The sequence below is a fragment of the Muntiacus reevesi genome, chromosome 2, assembly GCF_963930625.1.
Source record: "Muntiacus reevesi chromosome 2, mMunRee1.1, whole genome shotgun sequence".
In the NCBI taxonomy this organism is placed as follows: domain Eukaryota; kingdom Metazoa; phylum Chordata; class Mammalia; order Artiodactyla; family Cervidae; genus Muntiacus; species Muntiacus reevesi.
The window spans coordinates 277,690,240-277,716,908 of NC_089250.1; the positions used below are offsets into that span (position 1 = coordinate 277,690,240).

The window sequence follows — 26,669 nt, forward strand, 5'->3', positions numbered from 1 at the left end:
ATGTGGCCCACACTCCTCAGCCTCCTGAGTCTCGGTGAGTCTGGAAAGACCCGATAAGGAAGTTTAAGGTGGAAAGCGGGGGTCTACACACCACTGACCAGGTTCCCTGGATGAGGGTGCAAGGAGCGTGGGGTCCATCGGGACAGAACATCTCTGACGCGCTTTTCCTCCTAGGATTCTGTGTGAGTCTGACGATCTGGGCAGCTGTGGGTGAGTCCTCCCCATACCTTATTTCTGTGTTGAGCAGAGCAGAAGGGGCTGAGGCAGATGACACTGGGGGGCAGGGTGAGACCCCTGTCAGTACAGTGAGAGCCGCGTGCCCTGTGGATCCCAGGTCCTCCATTTGGCCTTGATACTCATCTTCACTCTCCCCAGAAGTTAGCCCAGCTCTGGACTCTGAACCTGAAGGGACAGTGTGAAGTCTGGGAGCTGAGAGCTGGGCCCCCTGAGTGCCATTTGTATCATGAGAAGGAGCGAGGGGCTGCAGCCCACAGACCCCTCTCAGACAAGGTGGCATCTCCAACCGGCCCTTCACAAAAGGATCTGCAAGACCACCCGCTAGACCTGACCCCAGGGGAGGGGCTGGGCGTCAGGCAGGGCCACCTGGACCTTGTCCCACATTTGATGGAGGCTAGCTAACAAAGGAGCGGAGTAATGGTTTCCTTCCTGCTTTTCAGTCAAGCGGCTTTTTCTCTTCTTAGTTGTGTTACTGTTAGTCACTCAGTCATATCCGACTCTATCCGACCCCATGAACTGGAGCTCAGCAGGGTCCTCTGTCCAAGGGGTTCTCCAGGCAAGAACACTGGAGGGGGTTGCCATTTCCTTGCCCAGGGGATCTTGCCAGCTGAGAGATTGTACCCTACTCTCCTGCATTGCAGGAATATTCTGTACCGTTAGAGCTACAACAAATGCAACAGGGAAGTCCTTTCACTTCTTTTCCATGCATCAATTTCTCTGTGATGTTTTCTTTAGCCTGCATCATGCAGCTTGCAGGATCTCAGTTCCCTGATCAGGGATCAACTTGGTCACTTGGTAGAGAAAGTGCTGAGTCCTAACCACTGAATGGCCAGGGAATTCCCAGTGTTTTGTGTTTTGAGAGAAAGTTTCTCAAACTTTTGGCAACCCAAGGAATGATTCATCTCCTGAGAAGAATCACTCCTCAGCATCATATTTTTAGAGTCTCCATGATGTCCATCCTGGGTTGAGTGTGTCTCTGTCTATCCCCAAGACCTAGGTATCCTTGAGCATCAAGGTGATGCAGTTTAGGGGAGGAGAATTGGAAGAATTGAAGGGGGAGCGCCCATGAGGGCAGGGGGGAGGGAAGACTGTTCCTATTTTCCTCTCAAAGCCTGTGCCTCCATCTCTCCTAGGTGCATATGACAAGCCCTCTTTGTTTGCCTGGCCAAGCCCCGTGGTTCCCCTAGGACAGACTGTGACTCTTCGGTGTCACTCCCGTTCTCCACTTAAGAGATTCAGACTGTTCAAAAGACATGGGACCAGTTTACCCGAGCTCCAGGGATATCATGTCAACAACTTCACTCTTCGCGCGGTGACCAGAGAACATGCCGGGTCCTACACGTGTTCTGGAGGCTACCGGTCCCCACACAGTGACCCCCTGCAGATTGTCGTCACAGGTAGGAGGGGTTCAGACAGCCCAGGACGGCCGAGCCTGCAGGCAATCCTACCCTAGGTCCAAATGCCAGTGCACCCAAGGCTACTCAAGATTCGCAACCAGGAGCGAACCAGTGAAAGAGAACCCACTCTGAGAGTTTAAACTCAGGGTGTTGAATAGATGGGTGGGGTGCTCCAGTGCAAGAAGGAGGAGCATCCCTCGGCATAAGTTAAACAGGATGCGGCCACTGCCTGCCAGCAGAGAGGATGGGAACGACCCTGATCCAGCACCTGCCACCCAGTAGGGAGCTGCAGTCCCCTGTGAAGGAGCTGGAGCCTGAGGGAGGAGTCTCAAAAATGTCTCCAGAGGCATGAGTTGGGGTAACAAATGAGTTCCATTTTTCCTCCACTGCCTTCCCGTTGTTGCCAGTCATCACCCATGATACAGGAGATGTGTGTGAAGGGAGTCAGGGTATGAATCTTCAGAACCACCCAGATTTCAAATGCAAATTAGGGATGGGATGAAGCTGAGAGAATGGCAGCCCACTCCAGTATTCTCACCTGGAGAATCTCATGGACAGAGGAGCCTGGCGGGTTACAGTCCATGGGGTCCCACAGAATTGGACAAAACTGAAGTGACAGAGCATGCATGCATGAAGCTGAGAGCAGATTCAACAGCTAAAGAGTTTAGAATAAACACAGAGGAGGCTGGAGGTCTTGAGCAAAGAGAAACAGAAAAGCATGAGGCAGAGCCTGTGAACAAGGCTAGAGAGAATGCAACAGAACACACAGGAAGGGTAATTGGCTATGCTGGTTCACGGGGACATATCTCACACCTTCAGATGCCAGCGGAAGCGCCGAGGCAGGGTGACTCACTGAAACTCACAACCTCTTTGCTCCTAGGTGTGTTCACAAAACCCTCCATCTCAGCCCACCCAGGACCCCTCATGCAGGAGGGAAGGAATGTGACACTTCGCTGTCACTCACCGCTGTTGTTTGACAAGTTTATCCTGCACCAGGAAAACAGCACAGGGCATTTCCACACACGTGGAGAGACGTTCACGTGCGGGCATGCCGCAGCTGACTTCTTCATTGGTCCCATGACCTCGGAGACTGCGGGCACCTACAAATGCTACGGCTCTCTCAGCCACTCCCCCTCTGAGTGGTCAGCCCCCAGTGACCCCATGGACATCATCATCACAGGTGAGTGTGTCCAGACCAGTCCCTCTGCTGTATCTGTCACAGAAGTTCTGGTGTCCAGTCCAGCATCAGTACTGGGAGAGAAGGACAGGTGTGCAGAGACACTCACACACTCGGGAGAGGGAACAAACCAAACAGAGAGGAGGTGTGAATACGGAAGGGAAAAGAGAACAGAGCACCTGCCACGTGCCAAAGAGAAGACACAGCTGGTGACAGAGTGAAGCAGCAAGAACGTGAATGAACGAGCAATGGAGAAAAATGTACCAGAGCAGGAACCCGGGCAGTTCCCAGCTCAGGCAGCCAATGATGGTTGGTTAAGCGGCTTGTTTCCCACCTTCATGTCAGAGCTCCCTTCCTCTGTCAGGAGCACTGTGGTACCAGACGCCCTTGCAGTCTGGCCCCTGGGTGGTCAGGACGCAGGTTGACACCTTGAAGTTGCTCAGGTTTGTGGTTTAAAGCGTTCTTCCGCACAAAGAGGAAGGAGGTGTCCCTGCCAACCCTTCCCACTATGGAGTCCCTTCCAGCCCCTGGGAGTGGGCAGAACAGCACTGAACACTCTTTCAAGTTTGAAGTGGTCTAAATCCAATGAGATTCTGCAATTTCCCAGCCATTATGTCTGTTTCTGGGTCAGTACCATGTTTTCTGATGGTCCCAGCAGAACCTACTAGGTTCGTCTTTCAAGAGAACCCCACATCATATTGATTTTTGAAGTATATTTTTAATTTATTTTTGTTGAAGTCTAGTTGATTTTTGATTTTGCTAATTCCTGTTGTACATAAGACTGATTTAGTTGTTCATATACATATATTACTTTTCAGAGAAAGGTTAGTAAATGACAGTTCATTATTAAAGTTATGTTTGAATTTTTACCTGTGCTGGTTATTCGTTGCTGTGGGGCTCTCTGTCCTGGTGGTGGCCGGGCTTCTCATGCAGTGCTTCTCTTGTTGCACACTTCGGGCTTTAATCCTCTATTTAGGACTTGAGTTACTCAATGCTCTAAGATCAAGGTCTCCTCCTTCCAGGTCTGTCCACGAAACCCTCTCTCTCAGCCCAGGGGGGCCCCGTGATGAAGTCAGGAGAGAGTGTGACCTTGCTCTGCAGCTCCAAGCGTGCCTTTCACCAGTTTCATCTTCTCAGGGAGGGGAAGAACCTTGGGCGTCTGCTCGCTGGAGGGCGAGACCCTCGCGGAGCAGTCCAGGCAGCGTTCCCTCTGGGTCCTGGGACCCCAGCCCACAGCGGGGTCTACAGGTGCTACGGCTCCTTCAATCACTCTCCCTACAAGTGGTCAGACTCCAGCGACCCCCTGCTCCTGTCTGTCACACGTGAGGAATCCTTTCCGGGCCCTGCTGCTTTCTTGTTTCTGTTCAGTCGAAAAGTTGTGTCCAACTCTTTGTGATCACGTGGACTGCAGCATGACAGACTCCTGTGTCCTCACCTTCTCCCTTTCGTGGATCACAGCTTTGTCATGATGAAGCTACTTGTGTAACTCAATGAAGCTATGAGCCATGTTGTGCAGGGCCGCCCAAGACTGACGGGTCATATTGAAGAGTTCTGGCAAAATATGGTTCCCTGGAGGTGGAAATGGTAACTCACTGCACTATTCTTGTTCCCAGAGCGCTAAGAAGTGTCCCATGCTTTACAATGCACTAAATTACATTGCATTGGCCAAGAAGTCCGTTTGGCTTTTTCCATAACATCTTACTATATCACTGAGTTCTGTCTCAAGGGCCCTGTGCTGGTGTCTGGGGAGCCTTAGGGCTTGTGGAGAAATGGAGACAACGAGAACCAGAGAGGAAGAGAGATGGTAGATGGCATCTCAACCTGCTTCCACCTCCTGTTTCGGTGCTCCTCATCAGAGTCCTATCTATCCAGGCAAATAAAGAAAAGGGTCAGGGTAATCCCAGGAGGAAGAGAGGCTGAGGCGATTTGGGAAGATCAGAGGTTGCATCCGCCCCTTGCTCTTAGTGTTCTCCCAGAAGCACCTCTGAGACACAGGTCATTTCCCAGTTAAGGAGCATCGATACTCATTCCCGGAGCAGAGAGAATGTCTCTTGCTTACAGCTGTCTTTCACCACCAGGCATATCATTCCCGCATCATTCTACCATCACTTCTGCAGGATGGAGGGTCTACTCAACGCATTCACAGGGAGGGACCAGGAGCTCTCACCTCCCCCTTCAGTGTTCTGGGGGATGCCAGAGTAAGGACAGGCAGGAGGTTGCTTCAGAAAGTATAGTCCTCATTCAGTGGTTATGAGGAAGGTTACCTGATCACCCCTTCTGTCTGTTTTCCCCTAGAATCCACTACAAGTACTTGCCCATCAACCATGGATCCACACACCACAGAAGGTAAGCAAGATGGACTCCTATCTCAGCAAATTTTTGAGAAGACAGAGGGTTCCTGTGTGAGTGTTGGTTCTACCACCTCCCATTTCTGTGATTTGGGCTCCTCAACATCCGTGTGTTGTCAGCATTTGAGATCATGGTCTGTATTAGAGCCAGAGGGGGCATTGAGTTTCTCATGCTCTGGGAGTGGGATTTTCTAAATTGAAGAAAGCGAGACAGAGTGACTTGACCCCATGCTTAAGGGAGAGGCTTATCCTCCTTCCACCAGTATTTGGGGACCGATGGCGTTGGACAAGCAGAGAATTTTAGGGAGCACGTTAAAGATGGGCTATTCCTCTGTTAGTGTTTTATGAACAAAACATTCCACAGTTCAGAAATAGAAATATCGTGTCTTCTTGAGGATTCCATTCCAGGTATATGTGGATGGAGGGGGAAATGTATTGAGGATTAAAGCAGTCCCCATTCATGCAAAAATACCATGCCTTGTCATGCGGGCAGCAGAGAAAAACTGCATCAGTGCCTGGGGGACCTTGGTTCAGACCTCTGCTTGTCTGCACAGCCTCTTTACTTTATCCCCTGCTAGCATCTCTCCTGGAGGCTTTGGTACCTGCTGGGAAGTGGAGACCATAACTGATCAGGTTGAGAGCTTCTGACACACTCTGACACAAGGATACAATAAATCCTGTGTGTAGGGGCAGGGTGTATACAACCAAAAACCAAACCTTCTGCCATTTGCTTGTTGGCAGAAGCACAGGTTCCTCAAGGCCACTCCAGCCAGCTGCACCTTCTCCTTAGGCTCTCCTTGGCCTTCATCTATACCAGCATCCTCCTCGCTGTTCTTCTCTGCCACTGGTCATCCAACAAGTAAGTATGAAGAGCCAAATTGTCATTGGTGTTCTAGGCAAAATCATAAGTCTGAAGGAGGGAAGGACAGTGTCATCTGACCGAGGGGGTGTTGGGCTCAGAGCAGATAATGGCATTTTCACTTCCTGTAGGTTAAGAACTGATTTCCGTTGTTGTATCCCCTGAGGGAATATCGTCCAGAAAACCATGGAACCCTGTTCTTTATATGAAAATATGTGTTCATTTATTTTTGTCTGCAGCAGTTCTTGGCAGCAGCATGGGGGATCTTAATTGTGGTGCTGGGGTGTGGTTCAAGTCTCCGGAGCTCTCGGGCTCAGCAGTTGCAGCCTGTGGGGCTTAGCTGCTTCACAGCACATGGTGTCTCGGTTCTCCCACCAGGGACAGAACCCACAGTCTCTGCACTGAAAGGAGCACTCTTTATCCCCGGCCACCAGGGACGCTCCAAGCCCCGTTTTTCGCTCCAGCCACAGCCGTCTGTTCTTGTGCCCTTTATGATCTTGGGAATCTGCTGATATGCATTAGAGGATGGTCCATAACAGAAGACGTAGGATGGGCTCCGAGTGTTTGCACAGGTTCCAGAGACAGTCCGTCAGTGGCTGGGCTTGAATATGGGATTTTTTTTTTTTTTTAATGTGGAGTAGACCGGCTCAGCAACCTGGGGCACACCCAGGCCTTTTCCTGGTTTTGATGTCGCCACCAAAGATATGGAGATCTAGAAGAATCGCCCCCAACCTAAGAGCCTTGACCCTCTTCCATTTGCAGATCTTACAGTCATGGACGGAGCGCCCAGGGAAGACAGAACAGTGAACAGCGAGGCAGCCCTCTCTACCCAAACCCTTGCCATAGCCCGAGCCCCTCCAATGTCCAATGCCCCATTCTTCAAAGATCGCCTGTCTGTCCATCACTCACACTTCCTTCCTCTCAGGACTCTCCAGCAGAAGACGTGATATATGCCCACTTGAACCACAGGACCCTCTCTGGGAGATTGTTCACCCCCTCTCCCCTGAGCCCCATGCACCTCTCTGCTGATCCCAGTATCTATGAGGAATTCGATGTAAACCAAGACCATGCTGAGCACTGACCTGCCCCATTCTTAAGCACACAGAATTTTATAAAAAAAAAGACTGGATCTCTTTTGAAAGGGGTTCCTCCGTGGATACTCCTTCTCCTCCTGCAAAGCGGCCCAGCAGCTCTGAGGTGAAGAGTGGAGTCCAAGAATTATAGGATCGTCTTCAGAAATCTCACAACCTATTAGCAATCCCCTGGCTATTCTAGTACTCTATTTTAAGTATCGAATAGTTGGGAAGATGTTATTATAATCAATTACACATACTGGGTAGGTTGCCATGACCATCCGACTTTTTCTACAATTCCAGGAAAGCATAGAAATTTGCAAGTTGAGCCTTCAAATTATTCAGTTTAGAATAATAGAGAGCCAATTTTTAAAAAAAACCTTCTGTTCATTAATAGTTTACAAGGAGGAACTTATTTACAAGACAGAAAGTGATTTGAAGACTTAGAGAACAAACTTAGAGTTACAGAGGGAAGGATGGGGGGGGAAGAGATTGGAAGTTAAAGATTGACATGTGAACACTGCTATATTTAAAACAAAATGCTTTCCATGAAACAACAATAAAAGCAATGCAAGTTGGCAAAATAAAAAGCTGAATTATATTCTGTTTGGCATAGCCAATATGGTGCCACTAGCCATAGGAGGCTGCGTGTGTGCGTGCTAAGTCGATTCATTCATGTCCGACTCTGTGACCCCGTGGAAACTGTGTAGCTCGATAGGCTCCTCTCTGCATGGGATTCTCCAGGCAAGAATCCTGGAGTGGGTTGCCATTCCCTTCTTGAGGGGATCTTCTTGACCTAGGGATCGAACCCACATCTCTCATGTCTCTTGCATTGGCAGGTGAATTCTTTACCACTGAGCCACCGGGGAACACCCTCAACCTTTTCCCAGCTGTGGGCACTGAGGCTGCGGTGGTTCCAGGGCTAGAAACAGGACAAGTTCCCCCTCAGTCTGGACCTGCACTGGCCGATAAAGTACTTACCCAGCCAGGTGGTACAGACACTGCCTCTACACGTGTATGAAGTAAAGTGTTCAGTTTTTTAGTCACACCCACCAGGTTTCAAGTGCTCAGTAGCGTCCTGTGGCCAGGTGCCAGGGTGCTGGACAGAGCAGATGTTTAAAAAGTCCTCTCATCACCGTGAATTCTAGTGCACAATCCACTGCAGATCACTGAGGGACTGCAGAGGGAACACTAGCCCCAAGGAGGCTTTGCATGTGTTGTGTGAATCCATCAATATTTGCGCATTTTGTCTTTTTGCTTCTTGTCACCAAAGCCAAGGATTTGAGAATCTTATCCCTTTTAAGTTATCAACTGGGTCACAATGTGGCTTGGCTCACCCAAGCAGAGGGATGAAGAGCATAACACCATGAGGACCCCAGTGTGAAGTGAGCTGGCAAATGGGGTGAAGATCAAGCTCCAGGCCTTAGTTGGTCATTGAGCTGTCTGTGTGTGATGTCTCTCCTGGCTTAGAACTAAACCGCCCAAGAATTCTTTCACCAAGAAATGTCAGGATCACTAGAAGTGAGACAAGCTGGTATTCTGTGTTGCTACTGTCACTGTTTCCATTTTTCCCCTAATTTTCCTCTTTCTGCCTTTAAGTGCTGGAACCGGATGTCATGATCTTCTTTTTTCTGAATGTTCACAATGTAGACATGAACCCCAGTTATTCTCATATTTCTGTTTAAAAAAAAAATTGAATGGTACCATCTGATGCCAGCCTTCTGCTGAATCTGAGTTCTTCAACCACCTACAGAAATGGGTTTACCTGGATCATGGGTGTATTTCTGCTGTGTGACACCAATGCTTGTTACAGAGTAGGTACTCAGCAATAATTTATGAACTTACTGATGATCAGTAGGAAATTCCATTTCTGGAGGGGACTGGAAAATCAAGTTCTGAGTCCTACTTGGACACAAGCTGTGACGGCTGACTCAGGACGAGAATCTGGGTTCCTGGAGCAGGGGTTCAGACCAGGCAGAAGGAGGGGAGACGTCAGATGTGGGCTGAGATGCCTTCTGAGCCTCGCCTGTAGATATCAGAGCTGGGTCCCTAGAGGGGTTACCCCCTTGCTTTTTCGAAGGCCATGGGAACCCCGAGGGGTGGCGGCAGACCCCCACGGACCACATTCTGTTTGTCCTCTAGGGCCCCATGGTCTCCTCATCTTTATGGGGTGGGGTCAGGCGCACCTGGCCGCTCAGAGCTGCAGACATGCATCCCATCCTCCCTGCACTTCTCTGCCTCGGTCGGTTGTGGAGGGCAGGGAGGGGACAGCAGGAGGGCACAGGACACCCACCTTCCCCCGGTTCATGGGAACCTCAAGTCTTGGACAGCAGGAGGGACCAGGAATACTGACAGGAAGAGAATCAGTCCAAGCTGTTGCTGGCAAATCTCTCACTTCCATGGCTGAGTCTTGGCCAGAGGACCCCGAACCATGAAAGCAGGTCCTCCCGGGTGTCCTGGGACCATGTCTCATTTGAGCACTAGAAACTCGGTGGGGGGTGAGGTGGGGGCCCTGGGATGCTGCTGAAACCTGGAAGGGCTCCTGTGCTGAGCTGGGGAGTGAGGAGTGGGGAGGTCCTGGGACTCAGCCTCTGACTTCCTTCCAGGGACCTTCCACAAAACCACCATTTCAGCTGAGACTCTTTTAGGCAGCTTCAGAGTGCCCATGTGAATACACTGTATGCAGAGTTGGAATGTGCAAGAGAGACCATCAAGCAGTATGCTGTAGCTGGCCTGCACTATTTGGAGCCGGAAATGGCAATGCATTCCAGTATTCTTGTCTGCAAAATCCCATGGATGCGGGGCCTGCCAGGTGATAGTCCAGGGGGTCAAAAAGAGCCAGACATGCCTGAGCGACTTCACTTTCTTTCATTTCATTTTAAAATTTATTTTACAGGTTTCATTTTCTAAATTTCATAATATATATATTTGAGTGAAGTTAGTTGACTTACAGTGTTTCAGGTGGATAGTAAGGTGATTCAGTTGTAAGTACCCGTGGTATTTTTCAGATTATTTTCCATTTTAGGTTATTACAAGATATTGACTATAGCTCTTGGTTCTATATTGTAAACTTTTGTTGCTAGTTGCACATCTATCTTTTTAATTGGAAAGTTAGCATTCTATTCATGCTTCTGTTTAAAAATTTATGGTACATTCCACTTCCGAGTTATGCTACACTGACAGTGAAAGGTTGAGGCCAGACTCCCACCATGGCCTCATTGAAACTAAATGTAAAACAATGGCAATGTGAACCGTGGGTAGAAATAGTGAGTCTCCTTATATTACTGGCGGGCTTCCCTGGTGACACAGAAGATAAAAATCCACCATAACACAATAGACCTGAGTTCGATCAGTGGCTTGGGGAAGATCCCCTAGAGGAGAAACTGGCAACCCATCACAGTATTCTTTCCTGGAGAATCCCCACTGACAGAGGTGCCTGGCGGGATGCAGCCCATGGGATCACAGGGAGTCAGACAAAACTGAGCGAATTGGCAGAAGCACCATGTGACTGCTGGGAGGACAGATGACTACAGCAGTTGGGAGATGATAACACTTACCATTCAAAGGGAGAGCCACACACCTCTGGATCTGACTTCCTCTTGGATCTGTTCTTTCAGCTCTAACCCTTGGGCTCTGCTGTCTCTGCTTACTCATGCTGGCTCTTTGGTAAGAGAACGTTGCCATGAGCTTGGAATAGAGGAGAACCCATTCTCAAGGCTGGAGAAGTCAGTGGCAACACCCTCTAGTATTCTTGCCGGGAGAACTCCATGGACAGGAGCCTGGTGGGCTACAATCCATAGGATCGCAGAGTCAGACGTGACTGAGGGACTAAGACTGTTCTCAAGGCTCTGGACTTGAAAGGTATGACACTTTCCCATTCATACAGAGATAAAAATTTGCAGAACAGACAGAACCTTTTGTCTTGCTGTGGGCTTAAAGGGATATTATGACCAGACCTACATGGAAAGCTTCGAGAACAAAGGATTCCAGTATTAATAGTTTTCCACCGTGGATTGGACGTAAGTATACCTATGGCTGATCTGTGTTGATGTATGGCAGATGCCATCACAGTACTGTAATTGTCCTTAAATAAAAATAAGTCAAGGGAAAACAAGCTTGGAACAGGAATTCTCTGGTGGTCCAATGGTTAGGAATCTGCCTGCCCATGTAGGGGACTCAGTCCCGGTGTCGAGAGTGGGAAGATTCCACATGCCAGGGGGCATTTCAGCCCGTGGGCCACAAGCCCGTGTGCCTAGAGCGGGTGCTCCACAACAGTAGAAGCCACAGCGATGAGAGCCCTGCACACAGCAAAGATCAGCCCCCCTTCCTGCAACTAGAGAAAGCCTGTGCCCAGCGACGAAGACCCAGCACAGCCATTCATTAATTAATTGAAAGTTGGCAACAGCCAGCTATACCTCCTCCCCTTTTAGAGTGTGTGTGTGTGTGTGTGTGTGTGTGTGTTAGTGTCTCTGTGTGAAAATGTGAGTTCACAGGTGGGTATTTAACCTGTATTTTTCTCTCCTCTCCTAGGAATTTTCTTCCCCATGGTCTACAATTCTTTTACATTCAGTAAACACTGTTTGACCATCCCTCCTTCAAAAAAAGCCCATCTAATGCAGATGAGATGATTCCTGGGGCACAAGTGCACCATCTCATTGTCTGCTGGCTTTCCAAACAAAGTCACTATTCCTTTCCTGAAGACCTCATTACTCTGCCCAATGACAAGCAACAATAGGTTGGACTCAGAGCACATTCATGAGACATTGGCAGAGGTGTCATTCATTTTAGACAAAATTGGAATGTGTAACTCTCACAATTGATATCTGTGGTTTAAAGAAAGTAATTAGCCTCCAACTAATAAAAATAAATGAAAAAAAATAAGGAAGATATGCAGATGGCCAACAGGCATATGAAAAGGTGCTCAGCATTGCTCATTAGTAGAGAAAGGCCAACTGACACTGCAATGAGGTGCCACCTCATACGGATCAGAATGGCCATCATTAAATACTTCATGAATAATAGATGCTGGAGAGCATGAGGAGAAGAGGCAAACCCCCTTACACTGTTGGGGGAGTGTAAGGTTGTTCAGCCACTGTGGAAAACAGTATGAAAGTTCCTCAAAAAATTAAATACCGAGCTTCCATATGATTGAAGAATTCCAATCACGAGCATATACCCGGAAAAAAAGTATACCTTGAAAAGATTTGAAACAAAGGGAGAAGAACCAAATCAACAAAATTTGAAATGAAAATGGAGAGATCACAGCAGACAACACTGAAATACAAAAGATCATAAGAGACTACTACCAGCAGCTCTATGCCAATACAATGGACAACTTGGAAGAAGTGGACAAATTCTTAGAAAATTATAACTTTCCAAAACTGATCCAGGAAGAAATAGAAGATCTTAACAGACTCATCACAAGCATAGAAATTGAAGCTGTAATCAGAAATCTTCCAGCAAACAAAAGGCCAGGACCAGACAGCTTCACAGCTGAATTCTACCAAAAATTTAGAGAAGAGCTAACACCTATCTTACTCAAACTCTTCCAGAAAATTGCAGAAGAAGGCAAACTTCCAAACTCATTCTATGAGGCCACCATCACCCTAATCCCAAAACCAGACAATGATGCCACCAAAAAAGAAAACTACAGGCCAATATCACTGATGAACATAGATGCAAAAATCCTTAACAAAATTCTAGCAAACATAATCCAACAACATATTAAAAAGATTATACATCATGACTGAGTGGGCTTTATCCCAGGAATGCAAGGATTCCTTAACATCGGCAAATCAATCAATGTAATATACCACCTTCAAACATTGAAAGATAAAATCCATGTGATTATCTCAACAGATGCAGAAAGAGCCTTTCACAAAATTCAACATCCATTTATGATTAAAAAACTCTCCAGAAAGCAGGAATAGAAGAACATATCTCGACATAATAAAAGCTATATATGACAAACCATCAGCAAACATTATCCTCAATGGTGAAAAATTTAGGTGAAAGCATGTCCTCTAAAATCAGGAAGAAGACAAGTGTGCCCACTCTCACCACTACTATTCAACATCATTGTGGAAGTTTTGGCCACAGCAATCAGAGCAGGAAAAGAAATAAAAGGAATCCAGATATGAAAAGAAGAAGTAAAACTCTCACTGTTTGCAGATGACATGATCCTCTACAGAGAAAACCCTAAAGACTTTACCAGAAAATTACTAGACCTACTCAATGAATATAGTAAAGTTGTAGGATGTAAAATTAACACACAGAAATCCCTTGCATTGCTATACACTAACAATGAGAAAACAGAAAGAGAAATTAAGGAAACAATACCATTCACCATCACAACAAAAAGATTAAAATACTTCGGAGTATATCTACCTAAAGAAACAAAAGACCTATACATAGAAAACTATAAAACACTGATGAAAGAAATCAAAGAGGACACAAATAGATGGAGAAATATACCGCGTTCATGGATTGGAAGAATCAACATTGTGAAAATGAGTATACTACCCAAAGCAGTCTATAGATTCAATGCAACCCCTATCAAGCCACCAACAGTATTCTTCACAGAAGGGGAGGGATAGATTGGCATTTTGGCTTTGACATATACACACGGCTATACTTAAAATGGATGATCAACAAGGACCTACTGGATAGCACAGGGAACTCTGCTTAATATTTCATAACTAGCTAAGTGGGAGAAGAATTTGAAAAGCAATAGAGGCATGTCTGTGTATAACTGAATCACCTTGTTGTACACCTGAAACTAATAGTTTCTTAATCACCTATACTCCACCTCAGAATTTTTACAAAATGTTTAAAGAGCCACAATACGCATGTCTCCTTCTCTTACGAGAATGCAGAATCAACGTCTCTACTAATGAATCCTTAATTGGCAACCTGCACTGAGCATGAAATATGAAGTGGGCAACTGTGATTTCTCTACTGCAAAGAGTTATGGGTAATGACATTTATCATGAGATTGGGGAAAGTATCTTCCCTGGTATATAATGGATTTCTTCAAAAGGGCTATCTTTCTTATGAAGAACATCTTTTAAAGCACTTTTATTTTATCAGGGCAACCTACCATCTCCTAAGTAAAAGCATGAGGGGATTACTGGAATTCTTGGACATTCTGTTTGAGGATACATATTAATTATATTTGTTTTCTCTGCACTGAACCCCATGGTTTGTTTTATAGAGAATGAGTAGCAATATGTCAACCAGGAAAATGAATTCCAGGTTACATGATTGAAAAAAAAATCTTTTATATTCAAGAGCAGAGAGGCCTTAGAAATCTTTGTTGAAAATAAGTCAGTGTGGTTTTTTCTTTTTTTTTTTTTTTTCTTTTTCTCCTGTGGTTAGCATTACACAGTAAGCAGTTAGTAAGCCTGCACATTTTTTTCGGCTGGGCTTCATGGTTTGGGGGTTCTCATCTTAGTTCCCCAACCAGGGATTGAACTTGGTTGTTCAGCAGTGAAGTCAGGGAGTAGCCACTGGACCACCAGGGAATTCCCAGACTTGCACATCTGAAGTAGAACTCGTCATCAAAAGAAAGAAAGGAACTGAGTCAGACTTTCTTCAAACAAGATATTCATAGAAATTAAGCCCCTCAGTTGGTAAAGAAACTGCCTGCAAAGCAGTAGGCCTGGGTTTGATGCATGGGTCAGGAAAATCCCCTGGAGAAGGAAATGGTAACCCACCCCAGTACTCTTGCATGGGCAGTCCCATGGACAGAGGAGCCCAGTGGGATACAATCCATGGGGTCGCAAGCGACGGACACCACTTTGCAGCTAAACCACCACCACCAACACGGTATACACTCAATCACCGTTACTACTTCCTGAAGGCAGAAAGACCTGTTCAAATCATCCTACGTTCATAGTGTTTAGGGTAACAAAACTGATGCTCAGGTCACAAGGCCTGCTCAGTGACGAGGCTCACGTCAGCCATCCGTCCCTGGTGTGAGAAGAGGCTGCCCATCTTCCCCTGTGACATGCACCAGGCTTAATGTACGAACAACACTGCCCGCCTTCCGCATCCTGTGACTCAGTCAGCTTTGCTCAGTCCTGCCTCCTGCCTCACAGAAGCAGAGTCATGTGCCCCACACTCCTCAGCCTGCTGAGTCTTGGTGAGTCTGCAAAGACACGGCAGGAGAGGGTTATGGTGGAAATCGGGGGTCTCCACACCACTGACCAGGTTCCCTGGATGAGGGTGCAAGGAGTGTGGCTTCCATCCAGACAAGCCATCTCTGACGGGCTTTTCCTTCTAGGTTCTGTGTGAGTCTGAGGATCTGGGCAGCTGTGGGTGATTCCTCCGCATCCCTTATTTCTGTGTTCAGCAGAGCAGGCGGACCTGAGACAGATGACACTGGGGGGCAGGGTGAGACCCCTGTCAGTACAGTGAGAGCCGTGTGCCCTGTGGATCCCAGGTTCTCCTATTGGCCTTGATACTCATCTTCACTCTCCCCAGAGGTTAACCCGGCTTGAAACTCTGGAGCAGAAGGCAAAGTGTGAAGTCTGGTAGCTGGGAGCTGGGCCCCCTGAGTGCCATTTCTATCATGAGAAGAGGCGAGGGGCTGCAGCCCACAGACCCCTCTCTGACAAGGTGGCATCTCCAACCGGCCATTCACAACAGGATCTGCAGGACCGCCCGCTTGACCTGACCCCAGAGGAGGGGCTGGGCATCAGTCAGGGCCACCTGGACATGGTCCCACATTTGATGGAGGCTAGCTAACAAAGGACCGGGGTTCATGGTTTCCTTCTTTCTTTTCACTCAGGGGGCTATTTCTCTTCTTCGTTGTATTACTGTTAGTCACTCAGTCATATCCGACTCTTTCCGACCCCATGATCTGTAGCTCACCAGGTTCCTCTGTGCATGGGATTCTCCAGGCAAGAATACTGGAGGGGGTTGCCATTTCCTTACCCAGGGGATCTTGCCAGCTGAGAGATTGTACCCTGCTCTCCTGTATTGCCGGAAGATTCTCTACCATTTGAGCTACAACAAATGCAACAGGGAAGTCCTTTCACTTCTTTTCCATGCATCAATTTCTCTGTGGTGTTTTCTTTAGCCTGCATCGTGCAGCTTGCAGGATCTTACTTCCCTGATCAGGGATCAACCCGGGCCCTTGGTAGAGAAAGTGCTGAGTCCTAACCACTGGACCCACAGGGAATCCCCAGTGTTTTGTGTTTTGAGAGAAAGTTTCTCAAACTTTTGTCAACCCAAGTAGTGATTCTTCTCCTTAGAAGATACTCTGAGAATCATATTCTTAGAATCTCCATGATGTCCATCCTGGGTTGACTGTGTCTCTGTCTGTCCCCAAGCCTGATCCTTGAGCATCAAGGTGATGCAGTTTAGGGGAGGAGAGCTGGAAGAATTGAAGGGGGAGCGCCCATGAGGGCAGGGGGGAGAGGAGACTGTTCCTATTTTCCTCTCAAAGCCTGTGCCTCCATCTCTCCTAGGTGAATATGAGAAGCCTTCTTTGTCAGCCTGGCCAAGCCCCATGGTTCCCCTAGGACAGACTGTGACTCTGCGGTGTCACTCCCATTCTCCATTTGCAATATTCAGACTGTTCAAAAGAGATGGGACCAGTTTGTCCAAGCTCCAGGCACATCATGTCAACACCTTCACCCTTGGCCCGGTGACCTGAGAACATGCTGGGTCATACACGTGTTCTGGATGCTACCAGCACCCACACAGTGACCCCCTGCAGATTGTGGTCACAGGTAGGAGGGTCCAGCCAGCCCGAGATGACCGAGCTTGCAGGCAATCCTACCTTAGGTCTACATGCCAGTGCACCCAAGGCTACTGAGGATTCCCAGCCAGGAGCGAAGCAGTGAAAGAGAACCCACTCTGAGAGTTTGAACTCGGGGTATTGAATAGATGGATCGGGTGCCCCAGTGCAGGAAGGAGGAGCATCCCTCAGCATAAGTAGATAGGATGGGGCCACTGCCTGCCAGCAGGGAGGATGGGAACAACCCTGATCCAGCACCTACCACCCAGTAGGGAACTGTAGTGCCCAGTGAAGGAGCTGGAACCCCAGGGAGGATTCTCAAAAATGTCTTTAGGGGCATGAGGTCGGATCACAGATGGGTTCCATTTTTTCTCCACTGCCTTCCCAATGGAGTGGGAAGAACCCCAAAGAAGCAACAATGATGCAAGTGATCACCCACGTTATGAGATATATGTGAAGGGAGACAGGGTATGCATCCTGAGAACCACTCCATTCCCTCAAATACAAATTAGGAATGGGAAGAGGCTGAGAGGATGGCAACCCTCTCCAGTATTCTCACCTGGAGAATCTCATGGACAGAGCAGCCTGGCGGGTTACAGTCCATGGGGTCCCACAGAGTCAGACACGAGTGAAGCGACTGAGTATGCATGCATGAAGCTGAGAGCAGATTCAACAGCTAAAGAGTTTAGAATAAACACAGAGGAGGCTGGAGGTCTTGAGCAAAGAGAAAGAGAAAAGCATGAGCCAGAGCCAGAGAACAAGGCTAGAGAGAATGCAATGGAACAGGAAGGGATATTGGTTCTGCTGGTTCATGGGAACATTTCTCACACCTTCAGATGTCAGCAGAAGCGCTGAGGTGCAGTGACCACTGAAGCTCACAACCTCTTTGCTCCTAGGTGTGTTCACATAACCACCCATCTCAGCCCACCCAGGCCCCCTCGTGCAGGAGGGAGGGCATGTGACCCTTCGCTGTCACTCACTGCTGTCGCTTGACAAGTTTATCCTGCACCAGGAAAACAGCACAGGGCCTTTCCAGAGACATAGAGAGACGTTCACGGGCGGGCATGCCTCAGCTGACTTCTTCATTAGCCCCATGACCTCGGGGAGTGCGGGCACCTGCCGATGCTATGGCTCTCTCAACCACTCCCCCTATGAGTGGTCAGCCGCCAGCGACCCCGTGGACATCGTCATCACAGGTGAGTGTGTCCAGACCAGTCCCTTCTGCTGTCTGTGTCACAGAAGGTCTGGTGTCCAGTCCAGCATCAGTACCGGGAGACAATGACAGGGGTGCAGAGACACTCACACACTCGGGAGAAGGAACAAACCGGAGAGAGAGAAGGTGTCAATACGGAAGGAAAAGAGAACAGAGTATCTGCCATGTGCCAAAGAGAAGACACAACTTGTGACAGAGTGAAGGAGCAAGAACGTGAAAGAACGAGCAATGGAGAAAACTGTACCAGAGCAGGGACCCGAGCAGTTCCCGGCTCAGGCAGCCAACGATGGTTGGTTAAGGGGCTGGTTTCCCACCTTCACGTCAGAGCTCCCTTCCTCTCTCAGGAGCACTCTGGTACCAGACGCCCTTGCATCTGGCCCCTGGGTGGTCAGGACGGAGGTCGACACCTTGAAGTTGCTCAGCCTTGTGGTTTAACGGGTCCTTCTGCACAAAGAGGGGGGAGTGGTCCCTGCCAACCCTCCCCACTATGGAGTCCCTTCCAGCCCCTGGGGCTGGCCTGGGTGGTGCTGAACTCTCCCTCAAGTTTGAGGTAGTCATAGATCCAATGAGATTCTGGCAATCTCCCGGCCATAATTTCTGTTTCTGGGTCAATACCGTCTTTTATGATGGTTCCAGCAGAACCTAGTAGGTTCCGTCTTTCAAGAGAACCCCACATCTTGTTGATTTTTAAAGTATATTTTTTCTTATTCATTTTTGTTGAAGTCTAGTTGATTTTCGATGTTGCTAATTCCTGTTGTACATAAGACTGATTCAGTTGTTTATGTACATAAATTTCTTTTCAGAGAAAGGATAGTAAATGACAGTGCATTATTAAAGTTGTGTTGAATTTTTCCCTGTGCTGGGTGTTCCTGGCTGTGGGGTTTTCTCTCCTGGCGGTGGGCAACCTCTCATTGCAGCGCTTCTCATGTTGCACACTTCGGGCTCTAATTCTAGATTTAGGACCAGAGTTACTTCCCTAATATCAAGGTCTCTTCCTTCCAGATCTGTCCAAGAAACCCTCTCTCTCAGCCCATTGTGTCCCCGTGGTGAGGTCAGGAGAGAACGTGACCTTGCTTTGCACCTCCAAGAGCGCCTTTGACTAGTTCCATCTGCTCAGGGAGGGGGAGAACATTGGGCGCCTGCTCCCTGGAGGCCGGGCCCCCACAGTGAACTCCAAGCTGAGTTCCCTCTGGGTCCTGGGACCCCAGCCCACAGCGGGGCCTACAGGTGCTACGGCTCCTTCACTCGCTCTCCCTATGGGTGGTCAGACCCTGCTCCTTTCTGTCATAGGTGAGGACCCTCCTCCTGACCCAGCTTTCTTGTTGCTCTTCAGTCGCTAAGTTGTGTCCAAATCTGCGACACCATGGGCTGCAGCACGACAGACTCCTCTGTGCTTCACTATCTCCCCTTCGTGGATCACAGCCTTGTCATGATGAAGGTGCTTGTGTAACTCAGTGAAGCTATGAGCCATGCCGTGCAGGGCTGCCCAGGACAGCAGGTCATAGAGAAGAGTTCTGACAATAGCTGGTCCCTGAAGGAGGAAACAGCAACCCGCTGCAGTATGCTTGTTTCCAGAGCGCCAGGAAGTGTCCCCTGCTTTACAGTACAATAAATCACTTTGTGTTGGCCAAGAAGTCTGTTTGGTTTTTCCATAACATCTTACTCTATCACTGCGCTCTAGCTCAAGGGCCCTGTGCTGGTGTCAGGGGAACCTTAGGACTTCTGGAGAAATAGAGGCAATGAGAACCAGAGAGAAAGAGAGATGGTCGGTGGCATCTCATCTCTCTTCCACCTCCTGTGTGGATGCTTCTCATCAGAGTCCTGTCTAATCAGGCAAATAAAGAAAAGGTTCAAGGTAGACCCAGGAGGAGGAAAGGCTGGGCTAATTTGGGAAGATCGGAGACTGCATTGGGCCCTTGCACTTAATGTTTTCCCAGAGGCACCTCTGACATGCAGGTAATTTCCCAATTAAGGAACATAGATACTCAGGCCTGGAGCAGCAATACTGTCTCTTGCTTAGAGTTGTCTTTCTTCACCAGGGAAAATCTTCCCACCTCCTTTCACCATCTCTTCTCCAGTCTGGTGGGTCTACTCAACACATTCACAGGGAGGAACCAGAAGCTCTCCCCTCCCCCATCAGTGCTCTGAGGGATCACAGAGTCAAGCACAGGCAGGAGGTCAACCTTCCAGAAAGAACAGTCCTCCTTTGGTGGGGTGAGGAAGGTTACTTGCTCACCCCTTCTGTCTTCTTTCTCCTAGGTTCCACTACAAGTACTTGCCCTTCACCCATGGATGCACACACCACAGAAGGTAAGCAAGAAGGTCTCCTATCTTAGCAAATTTCTGAGAAGACATAGGGGTCCTGTGTGAATGCTGTCTCTGCCAGCTCCCAGCACTGTGACATTGTGCTTCTCAACATCCGTCTCAAGTCAGCATTTGAGACTGTAGTGTGCAAGAGAACCAGAGGGGGCATTGAGATCCTGGGACTGGGAATTTCTAAATTGAAAATAATTGGTCAGAGTGACCTGATCCCACGCGTAAGGGAGATGCTGACCCTCCCTCCTCCAGGATCTTTGGGGATGGATGGGGGTGACAAGTAGATAATTTGAGGGAGCACCTTAAATATGTTATTCCTCTCTTAGTGTTTTAAAAACTAAGCATTCCACATTCAGAAATAAAAGTGTCATATCTTCTTGAGGATTCCGTTCCAGGTATATGTGGATGAGGGGGAAATGTAGTGAGGATTAAAAGGCCTCCATTCATGGAAAAACACCATGCCTTGACGTGAGGGAGCAGGGAAAAACTGCATTGGTGCCCAGTGGACCTTGGTTCAGACCTCTGCTGGTCTTGCAAAGCCTCTTTACTTCATCCACTGCTAGCATCTCTCCTGGATGCTTTGGTACCGCCTGGGAAGTGGAGACCATAAGTGATCAGGTTGACAGATGCTGAAGTTTAACACAAGGATACAATAGCTCCAGTGTGTAGGGGCACAGTGTATGCAATGAAAAACCAGGCCTTCCTGGTTTGTTGGCAGAGGCAGGGCTTCCTCAAGATTGCTTCAGCGCGCTGTCCATCATCCTTGGGCTTACCATAGCCTTCACCTCTACCACCATCTTCCTCGCTGCTCTTTTCTGTCACTGGTGTTCTACCCTGAATTGTAAGCCTGAAGGTGGTGAGCTCAGCATCATCTGACCCAGGGGGAGGTGGGCTCACAGCAGAGAATGAGGTTTTCACTTCCCGCAGGTTAAAACTGGTTTTCAGTGTTATCTCTGAGGGAACATCTTCCAGAGCCCCATGGAACCTTGTTCTTTTTATGAAAATATGTGTTGATTTCTTCTTGGCTTCATCAGGTCTCTGCAGCAGCATGGGGGATCCACATTGCAGTCTGGGTTGTGATTCAGGCTCCAGAGATCGTGTGCTCAGCTGTTGCAGCACGTGGGGCTTAGTTGCTTCAAGACACATGGGATCATAGATCTCCAACCAAGGATAGAACCCAGGCTGCCTGCACTGGAAGATGGACACTTAATCTCTGGACACCAGGGACATTCCAAGCCCTGTTCTTCAATTCAACTACACCATCTGTTCTTCTCCCCTACATGACCTTGGGAATCTGCTGATATGCAGAAGAGAATGGTCCATAACAGAAGAGGTAGGATGGGTCTGTGGGTTTCCACAGGCTCCTAAGACAGTCTGTGAATGGATGGGCTTGTAGGTGGAATGTTTTGTTTTGATTTATTTATTGGAGTAGAGAGACCCAGCAACAGCTGGTATACCCTTGCCTTTTTCTGGCTATGATGTCCCCATCAAAGTTACGGAGGTCTGGGATAACTGCCTTCACCCCCAAGATCCTTGACTCTTTTTCATTCGCAGGTCTTGCCATTATGGAAGGAGAGCCCCAGGAGGACCGAGCAGTGAGCAGCGTGGTGAGACCTCCCAGCCCAAACCTTTGCCATAGCATCAGCCCTTCCAATGCCCAATGTCCCAGCCTTCAAAGATCGTGTCTCAGTCCATCATTCTCACCTCCTTCCTCTCAGGACTCTCCGGCAGAAGACGTGATATATGCTCACTTGAACCTCGGGACCCTCTCTGAGAGACTGAATACTCCCAACCCCCTGAGCCCCATGCACCCCTTGCCCAAGTCCAGTATCTAAGAGGAATTCAACGTAAAGAAAGACCATGCTGAACCCTGACCTGGCCCCAGGCTTTGAGGACACAGAGTGTTGCAAATCAAAGACTGAGAACTCTTTTTAAAGAGGTTCCTCTGTGGACACTCCTCCTCTTCCTCCAAAGCAGCCCAGCAGCTCTGAGGTGAGCAGTGGAGCCCAAGATTGCTGGATCATCTTCAAAAATCCCACAACCTGGAAGTAAACTCCTGTCTCTTCTAGGACTCCATTTTATCTATCTCACTGTTTGGGGAATGGTATAATCAATCACACATACTGGGTCAGTTAATATGATCATCTTACTTTATCTGAAATTCCAATAAAGCATAAAAAATCTGCCAGTTGATTCTTCAAATTATTCATTTAAAAAAAAAAACCCAAAACCAATAAATAACCTGTCTATTCAGCAACGTTTTACAAGGATGAACTTATTTACAAAACTGAAACAGCCTTGTAGACTTAGAGAACAATCTTAGAGTTACAGAGGGGAAGGGTTGGGGGAGAGATAGACTGGAAGTTTAAGACTGACATGTGCTATATTTAAAATAAAATGATTTCCATAAAAACTAATAAAAGCAATGCTAGATGGCCAAATAAACAGATGAAGTATATTCTGTTTGAGATATCCAGTTTGGTGCCACTACCTATATGAGGCTGGGTGTGTGCGTGCTAATTTGATTCCCTCATGTCCGACTCTTTGCAATGCCGTAGACAGTGTGAGGCTCACTAGACTCCTCCGTGCATGGGATTCTCCAGGCACGAATCCTGGAGTGCACAGCCATTCCCTTCTCAAGGGGATGTTCTTGACCCTGGGATCAAACCCACGTCTCTCATGTCTCTTGCATTGGCAGGTGGATTCTTTACATCTGAGCCACCGGGGAACCCCATCAATCACTTCCCAGGCATGTGCACTTAGGCTGATGGCGTTCCAGGGGTAGAAACAAGACAACAAGATCCCCCTCAGTCTGGATCTGCCCTGGCCGATAAAGTATTTGCCCAGCCACGCAGTACAGACATTGACTCTACACGTATATGAAAAAAACATTCAGTTCTTCAGTCACAACCACCACGTTCAAGTGCTCAGCAGCGTCCTGTGGCCAGGTCTAGGGTGCTGGACAGAGCAGATGTTTAACAAGTCCCGTCATCACCGAGAATTCTACTGGACATTCCACTCCTAATCACTGAGGGGCTGCAGAGAGAACACTTGCCCCAGGGAGTCTTTCCGTGTGTTGTGTGAATCCATCAATATTTGCACATGTTGTCTTTATTGCTTCTTGCACCAAAGCCAAGGATTTGCGAATCTTGTGCCTTTAGGTTATCAGCTGGTGGCACAGTGTGGCTTGGCTCACCCAAGCGGAGGGCTGAAGGATAGCACAGTGAGGACCCCAGTGTGAACTGAGCTGGGAAATGGGGTGAAGATCAGGCTCCACGGAGCTTTAGTTGCTCATTGAGTTCTCTGTATGTGATCTTCCTCCTAGCTTAGAACTAAACCACCCAAGAACTGTTTTACCAAGAGAAATGTCAGGGTGGCTACAAATGAAGACATGCAGGAGCATCGTTTCCTGTTGCGACTGTGAGTGAGCACATACCACACGGCTGTTGATATATCTGAACGTGCAATCATTTCATAATACATGTAAGTCAGGCCATTAGCTTGGACACCACAGGGCTATATGTCAATTATAACTCAGTGAAACTGAATAGATAGATAATATATGTGCTCATTCGCTTGGTCATGTCTAGCTCCTTGCGACCCTTTGGACTGAAATGTTATATGATCCTTTTGGCAGGCAAGGTTCTCCAAGCAAGAATATTGGAGTAATGACTTCCGTGGTGGCTCAGATGGTAAATCATCATTCTACAATGTGAGAGACCAGGGTTCGATCCCTGAGTGGGGAAGATCTCCTGAAGAAGGAAAGGGCAACCCACTCCAGTATTCTTGCCCAGAAAATCCCATGGACGGAGGAGTCTGGTTGAATACAGTCCATGGGGTCGCAAGGAGTTGGACACGACTGAGCGACTTCACTTTCACTTCACATTGCATTTCATTCTCCATGATGATACGTAGACAGATATATCAATAGACTTAAGTGGTGGCTATACAACATCCTGAGGTGGTTGATGACTTTAGCAGGCTACTTCCTGTCTTATTTTTGTTTTGCTTCATGGAAGTATATCCTATGTTTTAATATAAGCGTCTGTCCTTGATCAGGAACTCTGATGAGGACCGTTCTAGTCTGAATCCTGGAGTCTCTGTTGGATGAAGAGAAGAGTAACATGCAGCATCAAAGGATGCTTTGAAGGGACAGAAATGACTCACATGCTTCACCTCAAGGGGACAGAGACACATTCTGCTTCTTACACACCCTGGCCTGTCCCTGGGAGAAGTAAAGCCTGCACTCTGGGTCCAGGAGGAAGAGCTGTTCTCTCTTGTGAGAGCAGACTGTACTTTGCAAATCTCCCCAGCCATCCTTTCTCACCCACCCTGCGGTTCACCAGGTCTCTGAGGGCATCGCTGGTGCCTCCACCCAACCAAGGCAGGGAGTGAAGGTCACATTCAACTCTTCGACTCTTACATCTCGTATTCAATCTCGCAGTGAAAGAATTCAGCCTCCAGGGTGCCCCTGACCCCTGCTGTCCTCTCCATCCACATAGTCCAGCCCACAGCCACACCTGGGTCCCAGCCATAACCTCCCTGGGTTCTCAGCTCCAGACTCACACTCCCAGCTCCAGTTCATCTTCCATATTTCATCTTTCTAACTCACATTTGAGAATCTGCTTTCTGCCCCAAATCCTTCCATGGTGCCCACAACTTCAGCTCAAAATCCAAACTCTTCTACCTGAATTCCAGCCTGCTCATGGTTGTCCAGAGGTGACCCCCACCCCCAAATCTCAGGTCTCACCTTTTCTTCCCTCCTAATGATACTGGTGCAGTTACACCAGACACACAGATAAACACACACACATACACATGCAAATGTGCAGAAAATGGGCCATTTAACATTTGTGTGCTGTCTCATCTCAGCTCTTCTGAGAACAATCAGCTCAACAAGTTCCTTTTCTCCTCCCAATCGAAAGGAGATTCAAGGTAGGCTCTGTCATTTCCATCACTTGTTAATGGTTTTAACATTATTAAGGGGCAATTTTCATAAGAAAAATCCACATGAATCTTTTAGAATGCTGGTTGACATGCCCATATTGGAATAAATGAAGGTCAAGATTTATTTTTTTAATTAAAAAAATTACATTTATACTCTTTTCCCTGTTCTCTACAGCAGCTAATATAATGTGACCTTCATAAAGTTTTCTTATCATAGTCTTTTGCTTGTATATTCCATTTTTCTTAAAAATAAAATCATCATCCTTGAAGAGTGGACAGCACTGTACATGCCCACCACCAACTCCCCATCCTCCCAGAGAGTGCCTGATTCCCAGGGTCTAGGGAATGTTCGTTTCTATCTAGAATGTACTCGCACCTCCCCCATTGTGTCCACACCTCCTCAAGCAGCATCTTCCCTCAAGTACAGTGTAGATGCTGTTGTTCAGTCACTAAGTCATGTGTGACTTTTGTTACCATGGACTGAAGCTTGCCAGGCTTATCTGTCCTTCACTATCTCCCAGAGTTTGCTCAATCTCAAGTCCATTGAGTCAATGATGCCATCCAACCATCTCATCCTCTGTCGCCCGCTTCTCTTTTGCCCTCAATCTTTCCCAGCAACAGGGTCTTTTCCATTAGTCTTTGCATCATGTGGTCAAATTATTGCAGCTTCAGCTTCACGATCAGTCATACCAATGAATACTCTCAGGGTTGATTTCCTTTAGGATTGATGGGTTTGAGCTCCTTGCTGTCCAAGGGACTCTCAAGAGTCTTCCCCAGCACCACAATCTAAATGCATGTTCTTCAGTGCTCAGCCTTCTTTACGTCCACTCTCATGTCCATATATGCCTACTAGGAAATGACAGGTTTGACTATATGACCGCTGTTGGAACAGTGATTTCTCATCCACTGTCGAGGTTTGTCACAGCTTTTCTTCCCAGGAGAAAGGTCTTTTAATTTCATGGCTGCAGTTTACTATCTGCAGTAATTTTGGAGCCCAAGGAAAGAAAATCTGTCACTATTTCAGTTTTTCCCACTTTTTTTTTTCCTGCCATAAAGTGCTGGGAATAGAATTCATGAGCTTCATTTTTTTAGATGTTTACAGTGTAGATATAGACCCCAGTTATTCTCATAATTCTTCTTTTAGAAAAGCAATTGAATATTAGCATTTGACGGCTGCATTCTGCAGAATCTGAGTTCTTCAAGGATCTACAGAAGATGGGTTTACATGGGTCATGGGTGTATTTCTGCTGTGTGACACCAATGCCTGGGACAGAGTAGGTGCTCTGCAATAATTTATGAACTGACCTAAGATGTGAAGTAAATTTCTGGAGGGGACTGGGAAAATAAATATCTGAAT

The 26,669-nt window shown here is 47.7% G+C and overlaps 1 protein-coding gene and 1 pseudogene across 1 annotated transcript; both read left to right on the forward strand.

Annotated features, from left to right (window-relative positions):
* Window positions 1-7,099, forward strand: LOC136157683 (putative killer cell immunoglobulin-like receptor like protein KIR3DP1). Its single transcript, XM_065919490.1, has 10 exons — window positions 1-34; window positions 175-210; window positions 1,371-1,634; window positions 2,515-2,814; window positions 3,834-4,133; window positions 5,107-5,157; window positions 5,901-6,018; window positions 6,483-6,490; window positions 6,781-6,833; window positions 6,944-7,099. Exons 1-10 carry the CDS (start codon window positions 1-3, stop codon window positions 7,097-7,099), a joined length of 1,320 nt encoding a protein of 439 aa, XP_065775562.1.
* An 8,101-nt stretch (window positions 7,100-15,200) lies between these two features.
* LOC136157684 (putative killer cell immunoglobulin-like receptor-like protein KIR3DX1) lies at window positions 15,201-22,200 on the forward strand (annotated as a pseudogene).
* Window positions 22,201-26,669: the final 4,469 nt, after the last annotated feature.

Bases quoted from the DNA above. Each gene is read 5' to 3' on its own strand.
- LOC136157683 (XM_065919490.1), top strand. From the start codon at position 1: ATGTGGCCCACACTCCTCAGCCTCCTGAGTCTCG. The intron at 35-174 runs GTGAGTCTGGAA...TTTTCCTCCTAG, and splicing joins CCTCAGCCTCCTGAGTCTCG to GATTCTGTGTGAGTCTGACG. The intron at 2,815-3,833 runs GTGAGTGTGTCC...TCCTCCTTCCAG, and splicing joins CATGGACATCATCATCACAG to GTCTGTCCACGAAACCCTCT.